Source organism: Melanerpes formicivorus, unplaced genomic scaffold, assembly GCF_026170545.1.
Source record: "Melanerpes formicivorus ecotype bairdi unplaced genomic scaffold, bMelFor1.0.p_v2 SCAF_11, whole genome shotgun sequence".
In the NCBI taxonomy this organism is placed as follows: domain Eukaryota; kingdom Metazoa; phylum Chordata; class Aves; order Piciformes; family Picidae; genus Melanerpes; species Melanerpes formicivorus.
This window is the reverse complement of record NW_027142363.1, coordinates 1,009,901-1,033,392: the sequence shown is the minus strand read 5'-3', so window position 1 is coordinate 1,033,392 and position 23,492 is coordinate 1,009,901. Positions and strand designations below refer to the sequence as shown.

Genomic DNA, 23,492 nt, shown 5'->3' with positions numbered 1-23,492 from the left:
TTTAATTTGACTGAATTTAAATAGCATAAAATGCCTTTTAATTGGAACTTGGCTTGCATGTTCTGTCTCTCGTTTCAATGAAAAACATTCACATGCAAACACAATTTGTTTGGACTGAGTACAAATGCCACTATCATGACTGATGAAGGCTTTTGATCACACATCTACAAACTGAAACCTTAAAAAGGAAGAGGCTATTTGGACTGGCATCTGCAGTGCCATGAATTATTTAGTTACCATTATTCATAAATCTCTGAGGAGAAGGCTTATGAAGTTTTAAAGGAGGAGTGGTCACGTTGCCAGCTTCTATTTGTGGAGGTACTGGCTGCATGTGCAAACTTCTTCTAAACTGCCAGAGTTACACTGAATATGAAAGAGGTGCATGTATGAACTTCTAAGGAATGGCACTGAAAGGTTTCTCTGGTTTGCTAGGATAAGAATGGGGATTTCTTTGTTGTCACTGTCTGCTTCAGCATGCTCCGAGAGGTAGGTAAGACAAGGGCATGTCAGTATAATTTGGTGAGCTACTCCGTTAGCTGCTAGGGACCTCACTGAGTCTCACAGAACACATTTTCACAGCTGGAGTTTGCTCTGCCTCTCATTCACTGAACTCTTTTGGCTCTGCTCTGACACCAAAACAATAATAGCAGTGCCACCCTGCTTTTTTGTGTTCTTTTGCTCAGAATCCTTCATTGTACAACGCTTTGGCTACAAACGGGTGACATTTCAAAACGTTTCCTCTATTTCCAGCGATGATTGAAGCTAAACATCATATATAAACACTATTCTGCTGTAGAGGGAGCTTGTCTGCTTGTTTAGCTCATTGTAATTGTGTAATAATGTCATCTAGAAAATGCATATTGGTGCAGGTGTCAAGGAAGGAGCTCGAAATATCCAACAGCAATTCAGCAATTTGCTTTGTTTGTCTGCTTTACAGGCTAGTTTAGTGTGGTTTTTAAGGTGAGTACTGTGGCAGCCTTGAGGCAGCATTGGAAGGAAGGAGCAGAGGCAGAGACCATCATGATGAGAGCAAGGAAACAATTATTATATAGATTATTTTATATACATATATTATATATTTATATATTGTTGTTATCATTATATGGTTGTTTGCTCCTGATTATATACTTTATTTTATTGTACTTTATTTCAGGCTGGTTGTGTGAGGGTTTATTTTCAAATGCAAAAAACTCTTAAAGCTGTTTGGGTTATCAGTGCTTTGGACAGTGAGTAACATATCTACATTATATATAGATTATATATATATATATGTATAAGTGTAGCAGACTCAGAAAATGTCCACTTTTCATCGAGTAGCATAGCATATCCGTGAAAAAAAACCCATGAACAAAGGCCAGCATGGGAGATGAATGCCACAGGTTGCTCTTGGGTTGAGAAAATTGGACAAGGCTTAGCTTGAGATGCTTTGCATTCATTAGTCTGTAGATATGAGCAGAAACATAAGCTCGCTGCTTCCAGCTGCTCATGCCCAATCACATTTACTTGATGACAGCCAGTTTGTGCCTGAGTAGTTTCCTAAGTGTATCCAAGTAGAATCTTTTACTTCCTACTGTTTCTAGAGAGCTGTCATAAAGATGGAAGCTGGGTGATTATGTGTGCATTCCCATCTTGGGTGATGAACAATGTTGATAGTTTGGCTGAGATGCTGAATGAATATCAAAGCTTTTCAAATACTTGGTTGAAGTTCTTAGATATCTGTAAAATAGATGTGAGAGCCGAGTGCTTGTACCTCTGCCTAGCATAACCACAGCTGCCACCTCGGGAAGTCCTTACTTTTGTTACTTCAAATTTATTTTAATCCATATTGCTTAAAACATCCTGTAAGCTTGGTCAAATGGAATACAAGGGTTGCAGTCCCTCTTGTTCACAAGCTACATTAGTTTATTTGCAAGTGAAACGCGTGCAATGTTTTATGGAACCCAGCTTATGATGGAATTCCTTACTTGCAGCTCGCATTGCTTATAGAAGTTACACGTCCAGCTGTATTATAACATGCATAAAGTTGCTGGTTTGGCACTGGCTAGTCATGTTATCTGGAGGCCTTTAAGAGGAGCCTTTAGGGCATGATTATACTCATCTCCTATTTTGCCTGTGCAACTCTGTGCTGTGTTATCCGTTTCTAGCTGCTAATGTGAATCAGCTACAGCTGGAATCCTCAACTCTGGTGATGTTTAGATTATAAGATTCTTCTGCTGATCTCCATCATGCCAGTTGCAATGAACATTGAGAACAAAATTACTATATTTATAGTCTACTTTTCAGAAAGAAAATGGAGCTGCATGTTCTTCAATATTTTGTGATTAGTATCACATAATGAAAGTCGTTGCATGTGATAATGTAGTCACAGTTTTAAACTATTTAATGCGTTTAGGAGCATATTAGGAAGTTCAAAAGATTCTTACAGTCATTTTAGCTTGCCCATTCCAGCACAGGAAATGCTTCTCATTGTCTGGCTCCAGTAATTACTATTTCTCAAATCTACATTCTAGCTGATTGGAAAAGAACAATTCTGAGCAGCGGAAAACATCCTGTCTTTACTTGGCATTGAATTCTACAGCGATAGGGTGGGGTAAAAAACAAACCACTGGGAGCTGTGCTCCCTCACAGCATTGGTTTGGTTTGTTTTATTTTGGTTTTTCCAAAGGAAAATAGATTTTAACAGAATTTATTGAATAACAAATACTGCTTTTTCTCAAAGAGCACAGTGAAAATACAGCAGCAGGGTTTTTGTTTGTCATTGCTATTGTCCAACATAGATGGTCAGCTCATAAGTACTCTAGATGCTGCAGAATATAGTAGTGTTCTGTCATCTGGGTCTGTGCATTAGCTGAGGTAGGTTGTCTGGCTGGCCTACAGATGTTATGGTGTGTGTGGAGGAAGGCCATCAGGTAAGATGGATTAGCTCTCTTGTTTAACAACAGGCTGTTTATGTTTTTGGTTTGGGTTGGGTTTTTTGTTTTGTTTTGGGGTTTTGTTTGTGAGTTGTTGTTTTTTTCTGGTTGGTTGGTTTGGTTTTGGGTTTGTTTGTTTGTTTTGTTAATTATGGGCTGAATGCAGATACACTAAACACAACTGATGTCCTGTGTGACCTTGTTCATCCTGGATTTGAATGTCTGCTGCTGCTGTCAGGAATTGTTATATTCTTCAACAGAGCACCAGATATACAAAAGTAATGTGGTACACTAGGTAGCTTTGAGATAGGTTTGTACTTTGTAGATTAACAATCAAATTAGTATTTATTCACGGAATTGGAAGGGTATGTTGGTATTCAAGATGAGCTTAATAAATGGGGGAAGTAGCTTTAAAGCTCCATTATCTTCTAAGAACAAAGGTGAAGTCCTATATATATTCAGAAAAGATAAACTAGATATGTGAAAACAAAATGGTCAGTAGGTATGAGCACAACAATGTGGAGAGGAGGAATAAGGGATCATTTGAGCCTTGAATACTATGTCATGCCATTCTGTTAGAGTCAGGGGCTATTTTGGAGTGCCTAGCTAAGGTGCTCAGGCAAAGGCGTTATTTCATGTTGCACTTCTGTCACTTCAGCTGAACATCACACAGTCTCAAGCTGTGCCAAGGGAGGTTTAGACTGGATGTTAGCAAGAAATGCTTCATAGAGAGAGTGATTGCCCATTGGAATGGGCTGCCCAGGGAGATGGTGGAGTCACCATCAGGGGAGGTGTTCAGGAGGAGACTGGATGGGGTGCTTGGTGCCATGGGTTAGTTGATTAGGTGGTGTTGGATGATAGGTTGGACATGATGATCTCAAAGGTATCTTCCAACCTGGTCTGGTCTGGTCTGGTCTGGTCTGGTCTATCCTATCCTATCCTCTCCTATCCTCTCCTCTCCTATCCTCTCCTATCCTATCCTATCCTCTCCTCTCCTATCCTATCCTATCCTATCCTATCCTATCCTATCCTATCCTATCCTATCCTATCCTATCCTATCCTATCCTATCCTATCCTATCCTATCCTATCCTATTCTTTCTATCATGCCTGATTTCAGATCAGTGTACATATTTTATCCATTTATTCTTTTAATCCAAGGGAAAAAGAAGAAGAAAACCGAAAAAGACAATAAAGAGGAAGTTGGAAAACATACATTAATGAAATGTGAGAATGTGATTGCTTAGGCATAGAAGAGCAATGAAAAGTCTTCAAGGGTTACATTTGAAGAAGTATGCATGAGAAGAGCTAAGTAATTTGGCTAGTCTCCTACATATGCTGGTTAGGTTTGATCTCAGGGAAACAATTTGCTATTGAGAGGACAATTGTCCATTCAAAGAGATTACCTGGAGAGCTTTTGGAGTCACTGTCATCAAAGGTTTGAACACTGTGAGGAAATCCGTTAGGAGCTATCCAAACATAATTCGTACTGCTTCAAACCCAGAGGTTGCAATAGTTGACCTCTTCATAAACCTTTCAAATTTGCATTTTTTTTTTCCCTCTTTTCAATTTTATCTTCAAGAATGTATTTTATATTCTAAGAGGAAAAATGTTACAAATCACTGTGTAGGTGCATAATATCTATGGTATTTCATATATACAATAGATATTATATTGTAAAAAAAATCCAAGATTAGAGTTGTGATGAAAAAAAATCATTTTTTATTGTCATTGCAAAAATTGCCTTTTTTTTTTGCATATCAATCTCATTGTATTTTCTCTTAAACCCTGAGGGAAATTAAATTCTCTGAACCAAAAACGTTCTTATTTTATCAAAAGATCAGTAAATGAGTTTAGTAAACTGAATATATTGTTTCTGATGGAAATTACCTGATGTCATCTTAGGAAGGCTCTGTTGTGGATAGAATGATACCAATATGGAACAAATAATAGAGGATCACAGGTTTGAATCCCATATAATTACACATGAATGACTGCAGAGATCTTTAATGCTTACAGAAACAGGTGAACAGGCATGTATGCATTCTGACTGTATCAGCAAATGATAGCAGAGAAATCTCTGTGAGCATAGTGAGCAGAACTTACAGAATTTTCACTGTACAATGGGATGGCTTATCACTAAAGGCAAGCAAACAGGAGGTCCTCAAATCAGAACTAAACAAATTAGCCAGAAGGATATATGTGATCTTTAAAAGCATATATCCTAGTCTAAACCAACTCCCAAGCTTCTGTGTTTCTCTGTCAGCTGCTGGTCATGCTTCAAGGCTGGGTAGCAATGTCTTCCTGAATGGAGGAGGTTAAAAACCTCACCAAGAATTTCAGGTGGTGGTTTCTGTCTCCATCAGCAGCTTTTGGAAAGTGCTGGTGTTTCAAAGGAGGCTTGGGAACATGCTGTATTAGAGCACATACTGATGGCTTTGTTTTGGATGGATCTCCTATTTGCATTATTCTCTGGAGAAAATGATTCTGCTAAGCCTTCTGTCATACAGAGAAGCTTTCCCAGCCAGAAAATCAGAGTTGGCATTTCTGTGACCTAAATGACCAGCAATAATGCTTCAGTTTATCCAGAGGGAAAATAGGCAGTGCCCCTCATCAAGCTGCTTTTTCTGTTGGGGGTGTTGGGAAGGGAAGTTGTTTTGAGGTTGGTGTGGTGTTGGATTGTTTTTAGCATATACATCTTCTCTGATCCTTTTGGAGTTCCATGATCTTGAGAGGTTATAAGTCTGGAGTGAAAATACAGACTAATAGACATGTCCGTCCTACGGAATGTTGATGTTGATTTCTTACTGAAGATGAGAGGACCTCCAGATTTGCTGGAGCTGGAGGTTATTGTATTCAGGAGAAAATCAATGCGGCTGTGGCTTTTCTCTTGTTTCTTTCAGTCATTATATTTGGATATTGCCCTGGGTTTTCCTCTGCCTGTAATCTTAATACATGTAATAGGTGAAATGAGACCAAACATTGACCTCAAACCTTTAGTTGTTTCTTTTCTCTTCATTTTCTGACACAAAAGGGTAGGTAAGCTGAACATCTGGGGGAAATACTTTTTCCCTTTCTGATTTTTATTGAGCTATTGAAGTAATTGGAGGGATGTATTTTTTTTTCCCAAAGACAAAAGCCCAAATTGAATAATAAATCACATGTAAGAGAAAAATAAAATAAATGCTATATCAAATCTGTCTCAAAATGTCTACAAAACTGAGCAGCAGAGAGACAGCTGAGTGTGGAGAAAATATTGAACAACATGTAGCCACCATTTGTCAGAGCATGTAATTTAACAATTGTTGGCATACAAAAAGCAAGAAGTCAGAAAGATGTATCACAGAAAACTAAAGCACAATGCATTATTGATATTTGAGAGCAAGGGTATATTAAGGTTTGTGATATTTGAATCCATCTTTTTACATTCAGGCAATGATTTTTAAAGGCATTGTTGCAGCAGCATAGCTCAACAGAAATGCTTTCCTGATTTAAAAATGCCCTAAAATCCTTAGTTCTGTGAAAATTAACCACCAGAATCCAGCACTCGGCACAGTTTTCCTCCCCTTTCCTCATTCCTCAAAGTGAACTATCCTGAGACCTCTGACCTTGACTTCTTCCTGTTGTGTCATCCCTTTAGCCCTGGACATTTCCCTTGTAGGCAGCTCTTCTGTTTTGCACATGAGGTGACCAGAAGAGCCTTTAGAAAATAAAGCATTGTTTAATTTTGATAGAACTGATTGGAAAGATATTTTTTCCTCCCTTAATCTTACCTAGAAATCTCGAAGCCCTGTCATTCCTTTCCACATGGCTTTGGAGAATGTGGTCTGTCTTCCCTCTTTGGCTGTCTTCCTTTTCTGATCTGTAAAATCTTCCTCAGAAAGACAGGGCAGAGTAACTAAAGGACAATGCCCTTGGGAAAGTGTTCTGATTTTTAAGGAAATGCCTGAACATGGGAGCACACCAGGAGTCACTGCCTGCCTTGTTTAGCCGGTCCCTGACTGGGTTGTTAGCTTAACCAAAACAAGGTCAGTGCCAGACAAATGCAGTAAATTCCGGTTCTCAGGTCACATTATACCCGTCAGTTATTACTGGCCAGTCCTAAGCCATTGTAGTTGTACTACAGAAGTTTCAAATCAGTGTCCTACAAGTACACTTCTTTGAGGAGTATACTTCCTTGAGACTCACTGCCTCGAAGAGCTTCAGTCAGCAAACAAGGAAGTCTAGACGGGGAAAAAGACAATGTCTTATGTGCAATGCAGAGAAATACCTGACTTGCTGAAGACATCAAATGAGTGTAGATTCTTTGAGTGTAGCAGGGTTTGTTGAAACCCACACTGCCTTCAGTGGCATCAAAATCTGAATTATCCCATGTTTGGTGGTCTAACCAAGACAAGAGCCTCACTCTGCTAAATTGCAGTCTCCATGATGCTCATCTGAAACATTTGTCTGTGTTTGTCTCCCCCTATGTCTTTTCATGTAGTAATAATAATAAGAGGTGGATAATAATTTTTGAACATCTTGGATACAGGTTGAAAATTGTCTTCTCTTTACACAGGGTGACAAGGAGAGTAAAGACAGAAAAACATTTCCACCTTGGAAAAAGCACACACCTCAAAGATAAGAATTAAAGGGAGCTGTCCCATGTGCTAGATGTAAAAAAGAGGGTTTGTTGATGGAAACAGATCCAGCTAGTTTCCTTCAGTAGGCAGGCTTATGTTTTGAAACACCATTTTCATCTAATTTGGCTGTTGTGCAGCTTGAACTTTACCAATTGACTTGTAATTGGACCATGCTGTCAGTGGAGAAACTTACAAGTATGAACATGACATTTTTAAGAAGGTTACTGTCATCTAGTCCTCTATTAGTGGGTTTTCAGAGAGTTATAATTGGTCTAACAAGCTTAGTAACCTGTCCTACTTCCAATTATAATGTACAACCTCATTTATATCTTTTCTCTATTTACTGATATATGATAGGTAATGATTATCTAGTGTTCATGCTTCAAAATAAAGCTGTCTAATCATAGAATGGTTGGATTCTTTTGATATACATATATATATGTGCAACTATAGACATAGCTTGATATACATGTAGCTATGTGCCCCTATGCATAGATTACCTAATTTACATATGCATATATCTATATATCTATTTATTCTGAATAATTAAACAACAGATTTTTTTTCATACACATTATACACAACTATATACATTCCAGTGTTTATATATGCACACACACACACGTCTTTCATCATGTCAGCATAAAGTCTCCTGGGGCTTTTCAATTGCTAGAAGGGGGCGTGTTTCCTCCAGACCTTTGCTAAGTTTAGATGACAATTCTGCCTCAAAGTGCCGGTGTGTTCATCGGGATGTAATTCTCAGGACTGGAGAAGAAGGGGAAGCAACACAAAATAAACAGGTTGATGAACTCCCTACATTCATTAACAGCTTATATTTGCATGAAGGAGAAAGTGTTCACATACTATAAAATTAGAATAGCACCATTAACTTTGTTTACTACAGGAGCAATGTTTAGCACATTTAAGATTTAGTGGCTGTTTTGCAGGTGAATATGTCTTGTTAGGCAGCCTTATGGATAGAGTTCTGGGGAAGCATCTGCATTTGCTGCACCTCCCCAAAGCAGAGCTGTTCTGTGCAGTAATGCTGATTTCAGATGTCAGGGGATTGCTTTTTTAGTGTCGCTTTCACTGCCAGGAGAATGATGACACTGCAGAATAGTACATCTGGAAGGAGAGGAGAGATACAAAAATGTCAGGGAAAAAAAAAGGGGGGGGGGGGGGGGGGGGGGGAAGAAAATAGCCAGAGAGTTGGCATTTTTGGGATGTATTTGTAGATTTAAAAGTTGTTTTTTTTTTCCACCAATTTCTTCATATATGGCGGCTTGACATTCACACTGCCTCTGCTCATAGCAGTAAAAACTTGTGAGTGAGACACCATATCAGTCATGGAAAACAAACCCAAAAGGAAGCAGGAAGAAAAGGCAACCAAACAAAAAGGGATTTGATCTTTCTCTTTTCTCTACCTCTGTTTTGGTCACTAGTGTAGGTGCCTTTGAATTGGTAACACAGTTCTGCCTTGCAAGAAGGGCCATCAGGAGAGAATTTTACTCTTTTCTTTCTAGGGTACCTTTTTTCATGAAGATGCTCTTGAATTAATGCCTTTTCAGAGTGCACTTGAGAGTTTAAAGAGTTGAGGGTAGTATTCTCTCTGAGTTCTCATTGTTCATGAGCCTCAGGAAACAAAAAATGATGTTGATGGTGGTGGTAGAGCAGGTGGTGTTTTTCTGACCCAGTTGTGCCTTTAGAACCAATATCATGAACCTGTTTCTTCAGGAGAGTCAAGGAAAGCTGTAGAGTCTGTCCCATGTCTGCCCCTTTGAGTCTGAAAAGTGTCCACTCTCTGTTAAATTATTGCCTTCTCCTTTTTGCTTTGCATGCTCCATGAGGATGCAACAGCAATCTGAAGAGAAAGGCTTCAAAGAAAAGCAATGATCATGAGACATAGATTGTAAATAACTGGAGTCCCTGCAGTTTACCTGGTGTGTGTTTGCATCAGCGTCACAGGAGAATGGCAGTTCAAGAAATAGGAGCAATGGAATGGCATGAATTTAGGTAGTTCAGATGGACTTTTGGCAAAGCCAGTTGTGCTGTGATCTTTCCAATTCACAAATCTGTGTGCATATGTTCTCACCTACTTGTGATTAATGGTCTGTGATTTCTCGTCTCTCCTTGCCATGCTTTTGGAGTGTGATGTATTTGTGATATATTTGTGATATATTTTCTCAATTCTCCACATAAGTCTCTTGACAGAATCATAGATCTGATCTATCTTGTAGTACTGCAGTGTTTCAAACAAATAGGTCAAATAATCCTAGAAACGGTGTTCGTTAACTTGGAATCGATAGTGATAAAGTTTCTCTGTATTCCTCCTTGCTCAAACTTCTGTCTAATCTATCTTTGTTCTCTCCTTCTTGTGCAATCTTTTCCTTGCTTCCAGTGGCTGCTACAAAGAACAAAGGTAGAGGTGAGTTCCTGCCTGCACGCTTCAACTTGCATTGCATGTTCTGCAATTTAGACATTTTCACACAAGTTTCTTTCTGCTTCTCAAAGCCAATAAAGATACTTTTGAATCTTATGGTATGATAGAGTCTGTTTCCACAATTATGTGATTGCCCCTGTGTGCAGACCATTTTAACTGTTGATCAGTCATCACTACTCAGACTCTATTTTGTTACTTGTTTTAATTGAGTAAGTTTTTAGGGGGGGGAGGATAAATAATAACTAAAGCCAAGTGCATTTTGGTGAGATTTCTGAGGTCCATGAGAGCAATGCAGGGATAGCGATGGCATTTTAATCAAAATGAAGGTATTACATAAAAAACCTCTCATAAATATGTAAATGTAATTTATATTTTTATCTCTAGACAGAGTCATAAATTTCTGAACAGGGAACAATGAACATAAGTGTCTCCTAAGAATGCCCCAGCTTTTCACACTAGTATAAAATGATCACTGTTTCTGAAGCATGCTGTAATCTCTGCAGAGATTTATGACTTCGGAGCAGCAAGGTGATTGTCACAAATCAGTGTGACAAAGAAGTAAACCTTTCAGAACTGATCATGTAAGGTCACTTGTACCTTAAACCGTTTCCTGAATTCCATCGAAGCAGTGATGTAGCAAATACAGCCTGGAAGGTGTATTTTACTTGCCTAGACATATACGTGTACCCAAATGGCTGTATCTCTGCATACATCTGTGTGTGCATAAGCAAATCGTTTCAGATAAAACACATCTTTCCATAAAATTGCATGTTGTACTAAATTGGGTTAACTTCTCTGGCAGATAAAGTTGAGTGGTCTGATAATTAAACACCAGCTTTTAAGGCAACTATTTATGCTTGGTTACCTGGAGTTCAGATGTTAAGAGCTCTCGTATTCACTAGTTGTGTTCATTTCGGTCGCATACATTGTCCAGCTTGAAGATGCACAACAATAAGAGTAGTAATAAAAAAGCCCACAGCTGACTGATAACATTTATGTGTTCAAATTGTTCATTGAGTACTTGAAATACAGCTCAGGGCTTTTGTTTAGCTCTTGCATGGCTTTTTGTAAATCTCTTTTTCCCCTCAAACTGTGCATGCATGGGATGGCATGAGCCAGGGGAGTGGATAAAGTCAAACTGACATTTGTCTATGTGTGCTATGAAGTGAAGTTTGCTTTACTCTTTTCTGCACTTTAATGCACTTGGTTGTGATGCCATATAACAGTGGTTAAGAGTTGAAGATGTTCATAATCAACAAGAAAACCCAATACACATACACAGAAGCAAACTTCCAGTGCAGATTAGCATAATCTCATCAGCATTCAGGGATTATTTCATGCATGCATATAGTGCAATTCAAACAGAAACTGCCCTGCAGGCACTCAAATTCTACAATGAGTCAGAATTACTCATGGGCCCCACTCCTCTGTGAGAATTAACTCACCCTTGTATCAGAAGTGCACATGCAGAGTGAATAAACAGCTGAAGCTATGTATAGTAAACTGAATTTGACACAGTGATAAGAGAAAATCTCGTGATCTGTAGCTGTGCATTGTCTTTGGAGTCCTCGGTCGCTCAGTGCTTTCAAGAAGCCACCAGCTTTTTCCTCTGGTGCTGAACAGCTCTGTGACCAAGGTGCCTAATATCCACAAGGAATTCAGCCCTGCAATAGTTTTGTCTTCAACAAAAGCGTAGGATCCATCATGTAATCTCTTGTGGTGGAATACATAAAGGATCTGATGTCTTCCCTCTTTCCACATTTCTCTGTCTAAGCAGTAAAGAAGGATCTCTTTCTCCTTTTAAAGTATAACATTTCATTGGCAAACCATTGTCTGACACTGGAAGCAACAATTCACAACTGAGAGAATGCTTTGCTGCCAGAGGAGTTTTCCTTGGGGCATTTATCCCACTGAAATCCAGCACTCTTGTCTCTGTGCTCCTGGCCCTTCATCTTTCCTTTATGAAAGTCTGGAATTTCTGCTGCCAGTCTCAGCAAGGTGAAGTTGATGCCTGCCCTGAGATTTGAGGGTTCCAGAGCACGTTAGTAGGTGACAATATTGTTGCAGATATCTTCTGGAAGGAACAAAGGTTTCCAGGCTCAGTGCTCTTATCAGAGACGGGTAAATTTTCAGTCAGCAGGTGAAAGAGAGAAGCCAAAAGTGTCCTCATTTGAATGTAATTGGTTAAGGGAGTTCAGCTCCCACATTTGCACTTCTCTGAAACACTCTTGTCAGGTGCCCCACTGTTCTCATGCAGTTAGACACTTGACTTTATAACCCTTCCAAATTTAAATGGCCATTTCTGATAGTATCTTTGGTTTTGGAAATGGTGTGGATGAGCATGATGACTGCCTATAAAAAAAAAATAAAAAGAAGAAAAAAAGAAAGAAAAAAGAAGAAAATGAAAAAAGAAGAAAAAGAAAAAAGATGATAAGGGCCAGCTGCTGCTGCAGAAAGATAATGCAAGTCCTCCAGATGGATGTCTTATTGATTTCTGAGACATGCATATTAGAAATGGTAAAATTACCAGAAAGAATCCCCAATGGAATGGAATGGAATGGAATGGAGTAGACTAGACTAGACTAGACTGGAATAGGATAGAATAGAATAGAATAGAATAGAATAGAATAGAATAGAATAGAATAGAATAGAATAGAATAGAATAGAATAGAATAGAATAGAATAGAATAGAATAGGATAGAATAGAATAGACCAGACCAGACCAGACCAGGTTGGAAGAGACCTTCAAGGTCATCACGTCCAACCCATCAACCAATCCCACCCACCTAATCAACTAACCCATGGCACCAAGCACCCCATCAAGTCTCCTCCTGAACACCTCCAGGGATGGTGACTCCACCACCTCCCCGGGCAGCCCATTCCAATGGGCAATCACTCTCTCTGTGTAAAACTTCCCACAAAGAGACATTTTGCAGAGGGGAAGATGCAACTGCCTGAACATTGCAGGATTCATTCTATCCAGTCTCTATAAAAATGTAGTAGATTTGTGGCTCTTTCCATGGCACTCTTTTCCCTCATTTTAGCTGTGTATGGTCTGTTATTCATTTTCTTAGCATAGTCATCTACACACAATCCTAAATTTCTCTCCCAAGCTGTTGTAAAAGCTGTACTTCAGTGGGTTCAAGGGATTGGCCTCTTGATGGAGGACACCTTCAAACTTTTCTCTAACTTTATGCTATGCTTTTAAGTACTGTAAATCCCTTTGGCCCTCTTTCACTTACCTCCTACGTTTGGCATTAGCTGCACTCTTTTCTGTGGCCCATTGAATATCCATGAGGCTTTTGAGATGCTTCTTTTCCTTGATTTGTACTGTATCTGTGTCTTCAAGAAATTGCACTTATTTTTGTGCTCCATGGAGAAGAACTTTTGTTTTTTTCCTTGCCATCATCTCATCTGAAAATGCAGATGGATGTTTAACTTTGCTATCAAAAGAAGAGGTTAATTTTCCTTCAGAAACATAAGATTAAATTTGGCTTTAAGAGTGCTTGGTTTTGCACACAGCTCAGTCTCTAATATCATCATAGCACTTGCTACACTGTCTAAATGCATCTTGTCCAAGAGGCAAAGATTACTCTGGACTTTATTCACTTGATTTACGTTGTTTGTTCTCATTATGTCAATGAAATTGGTATCAGCTTATTTGAGGTGTAAGTCCAATGCCTGACCACTCTTCCAGTTATTTCTCCCTGCCATCCCCTGCCTTAATATCCAATCTAAACCTGCCCTGGCACAATTTCAGGCCATTTCCTTTTGTTCCATCACCTGCCACTAGGGAGAAGAGATACACACACACACATACACGCACCCCTACAACCTCCTTGTAGAGAGCAATCAGGTCTTCTCTCAGCCTCCTCCTCTCCAAACAACCCCAGCTGTCTCAGCTGCTTGTCAGAAGACCTACTTTTCAGACGCTTCACCAGCTGTGCCACTGCTCTCTGGACATGCACCAGTAACTTAATGTCCCTCCTGCAGTGAAGGGGCCCAAAACTGAACCCAGTGTTCAAGGTGTAGATTTACCAGTGCTGAGCACAGGGGCATGACTACCCCCCTACTCCCACTCATCACACTATTCTTGATACAGGCCAGGACACTGCTGGCTCATAGACCCTGCCACTTGTGAAGTTAAATTTGTATATCCAAAAACATAGATGGCCCAGAAGGTAGGTGGCAGAGATTACTCTCTACAATATCCCAACATATTTCTAACTCAGGGTAAAATTGTCCTGAAATCAAGCAAGTAACACAGCAGCTATCCATGCTAGGAACAGGATGAAAGAACTGTACCCAAAGGGGACTGAAATATTGCTATTTGGGATGCCACGACATAGTGGCTGTTACTGAAACTTGGTGGGATGAATCCCATGACTGGGATGTAGGCATAGATGGGTATAAACTCTTTAGGAAGGATAGGCAGGGAAGGAGAGGAGGAGGTGTTGCCCTCTATGTCAATAGCCAGTTGGAATCAGTGGAGCTCCAACTGGGGAGGGATGATAAGCTAGTTGAGAGTGTATGGGTCAAAATTAAAGGCAGGACAGGGGAAGAAGATATTACTGTGGGGGTCTCCTACAGGCCACCTGACCAGCAGATCCAAGCAGATGAGGCCCTCCATAGGCAAATAGAAGCAGCTTCCAGGTCACAAGCCCTGGTCCTCATGGGTGATTTCAACCACCCGGACATCTGCTGGAGGGACAACACAGCAAGGCACCAGCAATCCAGGATGTTCCTGGACTGCATAGAAGACAACTTCCTCCTCCAAATGGTGGAGGAACCAACAAGAAATGGTGCTATGCTGGACCTTGTTCTCACCAACAGGGAAGGGCTGGTAAGCAATGTGAGGCTCATAGACGGCCTTGGCTGCAGTGACCATGAAGCAGTTGAATTTAACATCCTCAGGGCAATCAGGAGGAAGTATTCCAAGCTCACGACCCTAGACTTTAGGCATGCAGATTTTGATCGCTTCAGGGATCTGCTAGCCAAAGTGTCATGGGACAAAGCCCTGGAGGGAAGAGGGACCCAGGACAGCTGGTCAGTATTCAAGGACCACCTCCTCTGTGTCCAGGAGCTCTGTGTACCAACAAAGAGAAAAGCAGGTAAGAATGCTAGGAGGCCTGCCTGGATGGGCAAGGAGCTACTGGACACACTATGACTTAAAAGGAAACTCTACAGGAAGTGGAGGGAAGGACAGCTAGAACAGGGGGGAGATAAGGAAGCTGCCCCAGCAGCAAGAGTCCTGGTTAGGAAAGCCAAAGCAGAGTTTGAGTTGAATCTAGCCAGGGAGATTAAAGGGAATACTAAGAACTTTTACAGGTATATTAATGGGAAGAAGAAGCCTAGGGAAGGTGTGGGCCCCCTCAGAAAGGAAAATGGTGACATGGTCACATGTGATGAGGAAAAGGCTGAGGTACTTAATAACTTCTTTACCTCAGTCTTCACTGCAAGGGCCTCTAGCCACACTCCTGATGTTATGGAAGTCAAAGCCAGGGACAGGGAGGAAGAACTGCCCATTGTAAGTGCAGATCAGGTTCGTGATCATCTGAAGAACCTGAAAGTGTTCAAGTCCATGGGACCCGACGGGTTACACCCACGGGTACTGAGAGAACTGGCAGATGAGGTTGCTAAACCCCTCTCTATTATATTTCAAAAGTCCTGGCAGTCTGGTGAAGTCCCCACAGACTGGAAAAGGGGAAACATTGCCCCCATCTTCAAAAAGGGCAAGAAGGAGGAACCAGGGAACTACAGGCCAGTCAGTCTCACCTCTGTGCCTGGAAAGATCATGGAACAGATCCTCCTGGAGTCACTGCTCGCTCAGAAGAATAGTGAAGAGGTGATTGGGAACAGTCAGCATGGCTTTGCCAAGGGCAAATCCTGCCTGACCAACCTGGTGGCCTTCTATGAGCAGGTGACAAAATTAATAGCTGAGGGGCGAGCAACTGATGTCGTTTACCTGGACCTGAGCAAAGCCTTTGACACTGTCCCACACCACATCCTGGTCTCCAGGCTGGTGACACATGGGTTTGATGGGTGGACCACTAGATGGATAAGGAACTGGCTTGATGGTCACACCCAAAGAGTGGCTGTCAATGGCTCCATGTCCCAGTGGAGGCCAGTGACAAGTGGAGTCCCTCAGGGATCAGTCCTGGGACCTGTCTTATTCAACATCTTTGTGGGGGACATGGACAGTGGTATTGAGTGCACCCTCAGCAAGTTTGCTGATGACACCAAGCTGTGTGGTGCAGCAGACACGCTGGAGGGAAGGGAGGCCATCCAGAGGGACCTTGACAGGCTGGAGAGGTGGACACAGGCCAACCTCATGAAGTTCAATAAGAGCAAGTGCAGGGTCCTGCATCTGGGTCGAGGCAATCCCAGGCACAAATACAGGCTGGGCAGTGACTGGCTGGAGAGTAGCCCTGAGGAGAGAGACTTGGGGGTGCTGGTGGACAAAAAGCTCAACATGAGCTCTCAGTGTGCACTTGCAGCCCGCAAAGCCAATCAGATCCTGGGCTGCATCAGGAGAAGTGTGGCTAGCAGGTCGAGGGAGGTGATCCTCCCCCTCTACTCAGCCCTGGTGAGACCCCACCTGGAGTACTGTGTCCAGTTCTGGAGCCCCTATGACAAGAGGGATGTGGAGGTGCTGGAACGTGTCCAGAGAAGGGCCACGAGGATGATCAGAGGGCTGGAGCACCTCTCCTATGAGGACAGACTGAGGGAGTTGGGGCTGTTCAGTCTGCAGAAGAGAAGGCTCCGAGGTGACCTAATTGTGGCCTTCCAGTATCTGAAGGGGGCCTACAGGAAGGCTGGGGAAGGACTTCTCAGGATATCAGGTAGTGATAGGACTAGGGGGAATGGAATGAAGCTGGAGGTGGGGAGATTCAGGCTGGAGGCGAGGAGGAGGTTCTTCACCATGAGAGTGGTGAAACCCTGGAATGTGTTGTCCAGGGAGGTGGTCGAGGCCCCGTCCCTGGGGGTGTTTAAGAGCAGGCTGGATGAGGCTCTGTCCAGCCTGATCTAGTGTGGGGTGTCCCTGCCCATGGCAGGGGGGTTGGAACTAGATGATCCTTGTGGTCCCTTCCAACCCTGAATGAAACTATGAAACTATGAAACTATTTATCTTATTTGTATTATGGTCACAAAGCTATGAGCTATTAAGTTATTAACATCATTCAGATATTGGCTCTGCTGTCCCAGAGTTTTCTGTATTGAAGGATTAAAAGAGGGTATCATCTGCATAAAGCTGACACACTGCCACAACATCATGACAGAAACTACAAACTAGTGGAAGCATGCGTGTGTTGAAAGAGAGAATCCAACACAGAGCCTAGGGATACTCCATAACTCACAGTGGTTTGAAAGAGCATTTATTTATGGTTGCAAGCTTTTGCCACCGAGACACAGAAATGAAAACCTGACAGATTTCACCTTTAATACAAGGCCATTAAAAAAACTTGCTAGCATAGCATGACCTGAAGCCTGACTCATTTTTTTTCAGCTATTCTAATGCTAGTGAGCTAAAGGAGCTCTTCTTTGTAAAGTGTGCTCGTGATAGTTTAATTTAAAATGCAGTTTCACCTTATAAAGGTTGAATTTTGATGTTCCTTTAAGATAGGAAGAAGTTCTATACAGGGAGAGTGATTGCCCGTTGGAATGGGCTGCCCAAGGAGGTGGTGGAGTCACCATCACTGGAGGTGTTCAGGAGGAGACTTGATGGAGTGCTTGGTGCCATGGGTTAGTTGTTTATGTGGGTTGGTTGATAGATTGGACGCAATGATCGTGAAGGTCTCTTCCAACCTGCTCTGGTCTGGTCCGGTTCTGTTCTGTTCTATTCTATTCTATAGCAAAAGCACCTTTGATATTTATAAATGATTGTACTTTGTTAGGGGAACCAACAGTGATAATGAAGCCCTGAAACTAATCCTTTCCTGTCTCTTCAGTATTCCTTCCCCTGTAGTTAAGTCACTGTTTCCAGTACATAACCTCAGAGGTCTGGTGCTCTTCCCGGATGTTTAAATCATATTCAGTGGCCGTTCCTGAGAGTCTGAAAGGTCTAGATTTCATTCCTAGGTCTGCCATGGTTTCCCTCTGTGATTTCTTGTGGCACTTAAGGTCAGAGATTGTTTCATATTGAGCAGTTCTGATGGGGAGGAAAGTAAAGATGAAGAAGGAAAATTGATGTTTGTGAAGAGAGTATAAGAAAAAGAAAACCAAAATGACCATATTAAGAGTGCAGGAGTACTGTGAAGGCATGCATGAAAGATACTGTTCCTCCTTTTGCTGTTGGCATTTTAACAGGTGTATTGGGGAAATTAATTTAGGTAGGCAATTGCTGCTGTGTTGCTTCAGTTCTGGTTCTATTTTGTTGGGGGGAAAAAGGAATTTTCAATGTAATGGTTAGTCTTTAAATATAAAAATGTGTATGGAAATCCTAACGGCAGAGGCTCACATTAGCTCAAGAGAATGGGTTATTTCACAGTGTCAGCTTTCCATCAGACAGCATAAACCATTATAATCACATTAGACACTCAAAAATCATAGAGATCTACTTCAGCACAATGTACATGCCATTTGTCAAAAGACATATGGAAGGCAGCACAGTTGCCTGAGTTCACATGGATCTCTTTGAAGATTACAGAAATTTGTTGCTGTGTCTTTTTCTCCTTACAAACCCCAGAGGATCCTCAGAGGGAGAAAGCTGGAATCATTGTGATAAGCTTTCTTAGCAAAGTTGTTGACTGCTCTTTACCCTTTGTAATTATATTTGGAAATACTTGGTCCTAGCATCTCTACGATCTTTCTAACATCAAGACAGTTGAGATATTCACGCAGTGCTGTGGGTATGTGGTCCAAATGCTCATCATTATAGTTCCAGTCAGAATCCTCCTGTCATTCAAGGTCCCAAGTTCTGCTACATGCTAAGGAGACTGTGAAAACATGAAGCAGCATCAGCATCAGACTGAGGGACTGTGTTAGCAGTGTTGAAAATAGCAGCTACATAAACCTGTAATGCCACAGAATCATTATGGCTGAATAAGATAACTGACTCCAACCATTATCTAACTCTGCCAGGGTCATTACTGCACCATATCCTAGAGTGTCATATCTGGGTGACTTTAAAATGCATCTAGTGATGGGGATTCGACCACTTTAATGGACAGCCTGTTCCAATCTTGATGACCCTTTTGGTATCTAGTTTTTGCCTAATGTGTAACCTAAACCTCCCCTGGCACAACTTGATGCCATTTCCTCTTCTCCTATTACTTGTTATTAGGGAGAAGAGACCAGCGCCCACTCCTATACAACCTCCTTTCAAGTAGTTATAGAGAGCAATAAAGGCTCTCCTCAGTCTCCTTCAGACTGAACAACCCCAGCTCCTTCAGCTGCTCTTCAGAAGACTTATTCTCAAGACTCTTCACCAGGTTCTTTGCCCTTCTCCGGACCTGCTCCAGCACCTTAATGTCTCCCTTTTACTGTGTCACCCAAAACTGAACACAGTACTCAGGGTGTAGCCTCGCCAGCGGGACAGTCCCCTCTCTAGCTCTGCTGACCATACAATTCCCGATGCAGGCCAGAATGCCATTGGCCACGCAGCCACACTGCTGACTTATGTTCAGATGGGTGTCATCAACACCCCCAGGTCCCTTTCTGCTAAGCAGCTGAATGAGGATGGCCTGTTCCTGAGCATTTAAGATTTGCTTCTTGAAGAGTGTCCAGCCTTCCTCAACACCTTTGTTCTTCAGGACAGCCTCCCGAAGGACACTGACAATCAGTTTCCTGAACAGGCCAAAGTCTGCCCTACAGAAGTCCAAGGTGGCAGTTCTGCTAACCCACCCCCTCCTTACTTCTCTGAGAATCCTGACAATGATACCTAAAACCTAGAGAAAAGCTACAGTTGATGTACAAGTCACAGCAAAGCCATGATCACTGATGCTAGCTCTCTGTCTATAGCTATAAATGCTTTCTAAAGTGTAAGCTTGTCATTCAGGCTTGGCTTTTTTTCCAGTGTGCTTTCATAACCAAATGAAGTGGAGAGAGTGCTTTATAAATGAAAGATATATTTTCTGTAATGCTCTTTTAAACACCAGCACTTGCAGTGAATCTTCACATTAGCTCATGCTGTCTGCTAATAAAATTATTATATAGATAAACAACGAAGAGTGGAGTCCTTGAAAGAAAAACCCAGAGACATCAATGACTTCCCTCAGGTCTGTTCCACCTTGATGGTGGATGAAGCTCCAGCTTGATGCTATCTCCCATAAGAAAGTTCTTCAAGTTCCCCCCATTTCCCATGCTGGTCTCTTCTGCCTGATTTGCATGCTGTGTTTATGGGATCTCTTTCTAACACATCAGAGTAAGGATTAAACCAATTAACTCTATATTATCTGCCAGCTACCAGATTGAACCCAAGTGATCTATGTTTGTTTACTTTGTATTAATTTATCTCTTTTAATTGACTCTTCCAGAGTTTCTGATACCTTCTTTCATCACTTCCTGGTCACTTCCAGGGAATCAATTCACTTTCTGATCTACAAAAAGCACTTGATAGTGGATTTTTAACTATTTAAGTCAACTGATATTTAGCAAGTATAGTGCTGTTTGGTGGTGATAATCCAGCAATCAGTGAGATTAAAAACAATACACATTATGTCTGGTCTAAGTTACAGTTATACTTCACATACAATAATTTCCTGATAGCTGGATTTTGGCTGGTCTTTTTTTGGTTGGGCTTTTTTGGTTGGTTGGTTGGGTGGGTGGGTGAGTTTTGGTGGTGGTGGTTGTTTGTTTGTTTTATTGGTTTCTTTTGTTTTTTTTTTTGCTTAGACTGTCTTTAAAATGCCTAAAAGAGGCCTGGAGAAAAAGCTATTGGCATGTCTTTTAGGTAGTTTCAAGCTAGAATGCCAAAGTCTTCTTTATTTCCTTCTAATAAAAATTGTTTGCTCAGATTGGATACTGGCACAGAATTTAGCGGTGACAAGGCTACTGAGAATATCCTTCTTTCCACTTCTGAAAGTCTGTTGACTTCCACTAATCCATGTCATCCTTCTTCATTAACAAGAATTATGAACCTTTAGGTATCACATCATGGGAGATCTTAAATGCAGGCTTTGCCTAGATTCATCACTGCTTATTCTTTTCCTTGGTTGGTTTGGTTTTGGTTTGTGTGTGTTGAGTACATTACTACACAGTGAAACTGTCACTGAAGAGGCTTTCTTTAGGAACATTCTTATCATCATCACTCTTGATTTCAGAGGGTCTCCTGAGCATCCTGTTGCTGAGAGGTCTTGCCATTGTTAGCACCATGTGCTTTCTGAGAGCCACCTCATTGCAGCAAAGAGGTATTCAGAGGTATTCAGATGGGTTGCTTTAGAATTGTCAGAAAAGTCTGTCTACTACACAATCAAATCTAGTTCTAAGGAACTAGAATAATTCCCAGGAAAGTCCCATTTACCATTCTTTTCAACATTCTTTTGGCCCAAACAAAGAATAAGAAAGCAAGTTTTAGGATGGCATATATGTGGAACTTGATTTTGTAAACATTGGCTCGTGTGTTAAGCTTCTAATTCTCCTGAAGTGAGTCCAACTTTGTATTTAAAGTTTGGAGTAAAGACAATGTAAGTATCAGAAATGTGTTGGTTGTTGTGTCACATCTCTGAGAAATAAACAGCTTCCTTTATTCTGAGGCAACTTTTGTACTGGTGAATCTCTCAGTGCCTTTGGGTCATAGGTTTTCTTGCACATTGCTTCCAGCGCTTTGGAAAATGCTGGGGAATTTATCTGCATGAAAGAAAAAGGTGCAGGGCTTGGAAGCATGAGGGAGATTGATTGTTTCTGTTTGAAATGAAGCCAGGACAATTTGGATAACACAACAGAATGATTTTGAAATGCTTCATAATGATTAGCATGGTGACTCGATGTTGGATTACTGATAGAGGCTCAGAAAGTAGCTTGAGTGCCTTTGAATTGGCACCAAACTTCACACAAGATTAGCTGAATTTACTTGGTATTTGGTACAAAGAAGTGCCATGGTCAGAAGATGTGCTTTACAAACTGCCAGGGAATGAGAGAGTTTATTTTAAAGTCATTTTAAGGTGGGGTTTTTTGCTTGGTTTTTACATGTTGCTGTGGTTTTTTCTTAGCTGAGTAAAGAAAATTCTCTCATGCATTTGGATGTATATCAGTACCCTATCCGACACCAGCAGCAGAATTCATCAGTCTTTTCCTCCCTCCAGTGGCCCCCAAATATGTTCTCTTTTTAGCCCAGGGTTGTGGCATCTGTTTATTGCACCAAACACTTGAGCCTCATGAAATTATGTCACATTACAGTTTCTTGTCAAAATTGGTACTGTTGGTGACAATTGCAATCCGCGTCATCAAGTAGGCAGCATTACAGCCTAGCTGTCAAACAAATGCGACATGCTTCTCCTGAGAAGTCTTCACCTGAATGAAGCACTCAAACCAGGCCTCTAAGCTGTACTCTTCTTTACTTTCTTTTCTTCATTGGTCTCTCCTGTGATAAAGGAATTTATGGAAATATCTTTCAAGTCTTTTCCATATTTGTCCCACTATTTTCTGTCACAGCTGGAGGCTTCTTTTCCAATTTAACTGCTAACCATTTATCTGATTTGCTTTTAATGTCTTAGAATTTCTCTAGTGTGATGTTTCTTTTCTAATTTCTCATGTTTCTTCAGAGCAAAACAGATTCTTTATCTCCCTGTTTTCCATGAGACGTGTAGAATTGTGCTATAGTTTATCTATCACTTCTTTTTTCTTGCAATCTCCTTGCTATGTTGAGAAGAATCAGATTTGTCCTATGCCTTAAGGAATGGTGGATCCTTAGACATTTTAAAATGGCTATTCTCTGCTGAGCTCTTTTGTCTACTTTAGTCTCTTTTATCTCTTTTGTTTCTGCATTTGGAAAGAATAGCTGACAAGGGGTGTGTGTGCTGGGGGTGGAAACAAACAGGTGACCTACAAGTGATTAAAACCAACCACTGATGATTTTTTTGATGTACAAAGATAGATGCAGCCAGATTATCGTAGTATCAGTCAGGGTTGGAAGGGACCACAAGGATCATCCAGTTCCAACCCCCTGCCATGGGCAGGGACACCCCACACTAGATCAGGCTGGCCAGAGCCTCATCCAGCCTGCTCTTAAACACCTCCAGGGATGGGGCCCCAACCACCTCCCTGGACAACCCATTCCAGGGCTTCACCACTCTCATGGGGAAGAACTTCCTCCTCACGTCCAGCCTGAATCTCCCCACCTCCAGCTTCATTCCATTGCCCCTAGTCCTTCTACTAAGAATCTGTGTAAAGTCTGGAGTTAAAAATGAAAGTTCTAAACACACAGATTTCCCCAAGCCTCTTCACTCCATTAAAATTCCACTGTTTGAAACTCCACAGATGTGACAAAGGCAGGCTGCTCACAAGCTGAGCCAGCTGAAACCCTTGAACTGCTTGGCCAAGGGAGTACTGAAGCCCCACATCTCCTTGACCAAAGAGCTTCA

The 23,492-nt window shown here is 41.4% G+C and overlaps 1 protein-coding gene across 4 annotated transcripts in view; it reads left to right on the top strand.

Annotated features, from left to right (window-relative positions):
• The window catches only part of CADM2 (cell adhesion molecule 2), a 620,606-nt gene that overhangs the window by 391,013 nt on the left and 206,101 nt on the right, over positions 1–23,492 (top strand). For 3 of the 4 annotated variants that reach the window (XM_068144419.1, XM_068144417.1, XM_068144418.1), the window contains exon 2: positions 9,931–9,957. The exons of the other annotated variant lie outside the window; for it this stretch is intronic. In XM_068144419.1, the coding sequence (XP_068000520.1) occupies positions 9,931–9,957 (27 nt within the window). The remainder of the gene's footprint in view (positions 1–9,930; positions 9,958–23,492) is intronic. 4 annotated transcript variants of the gene reach the window in all.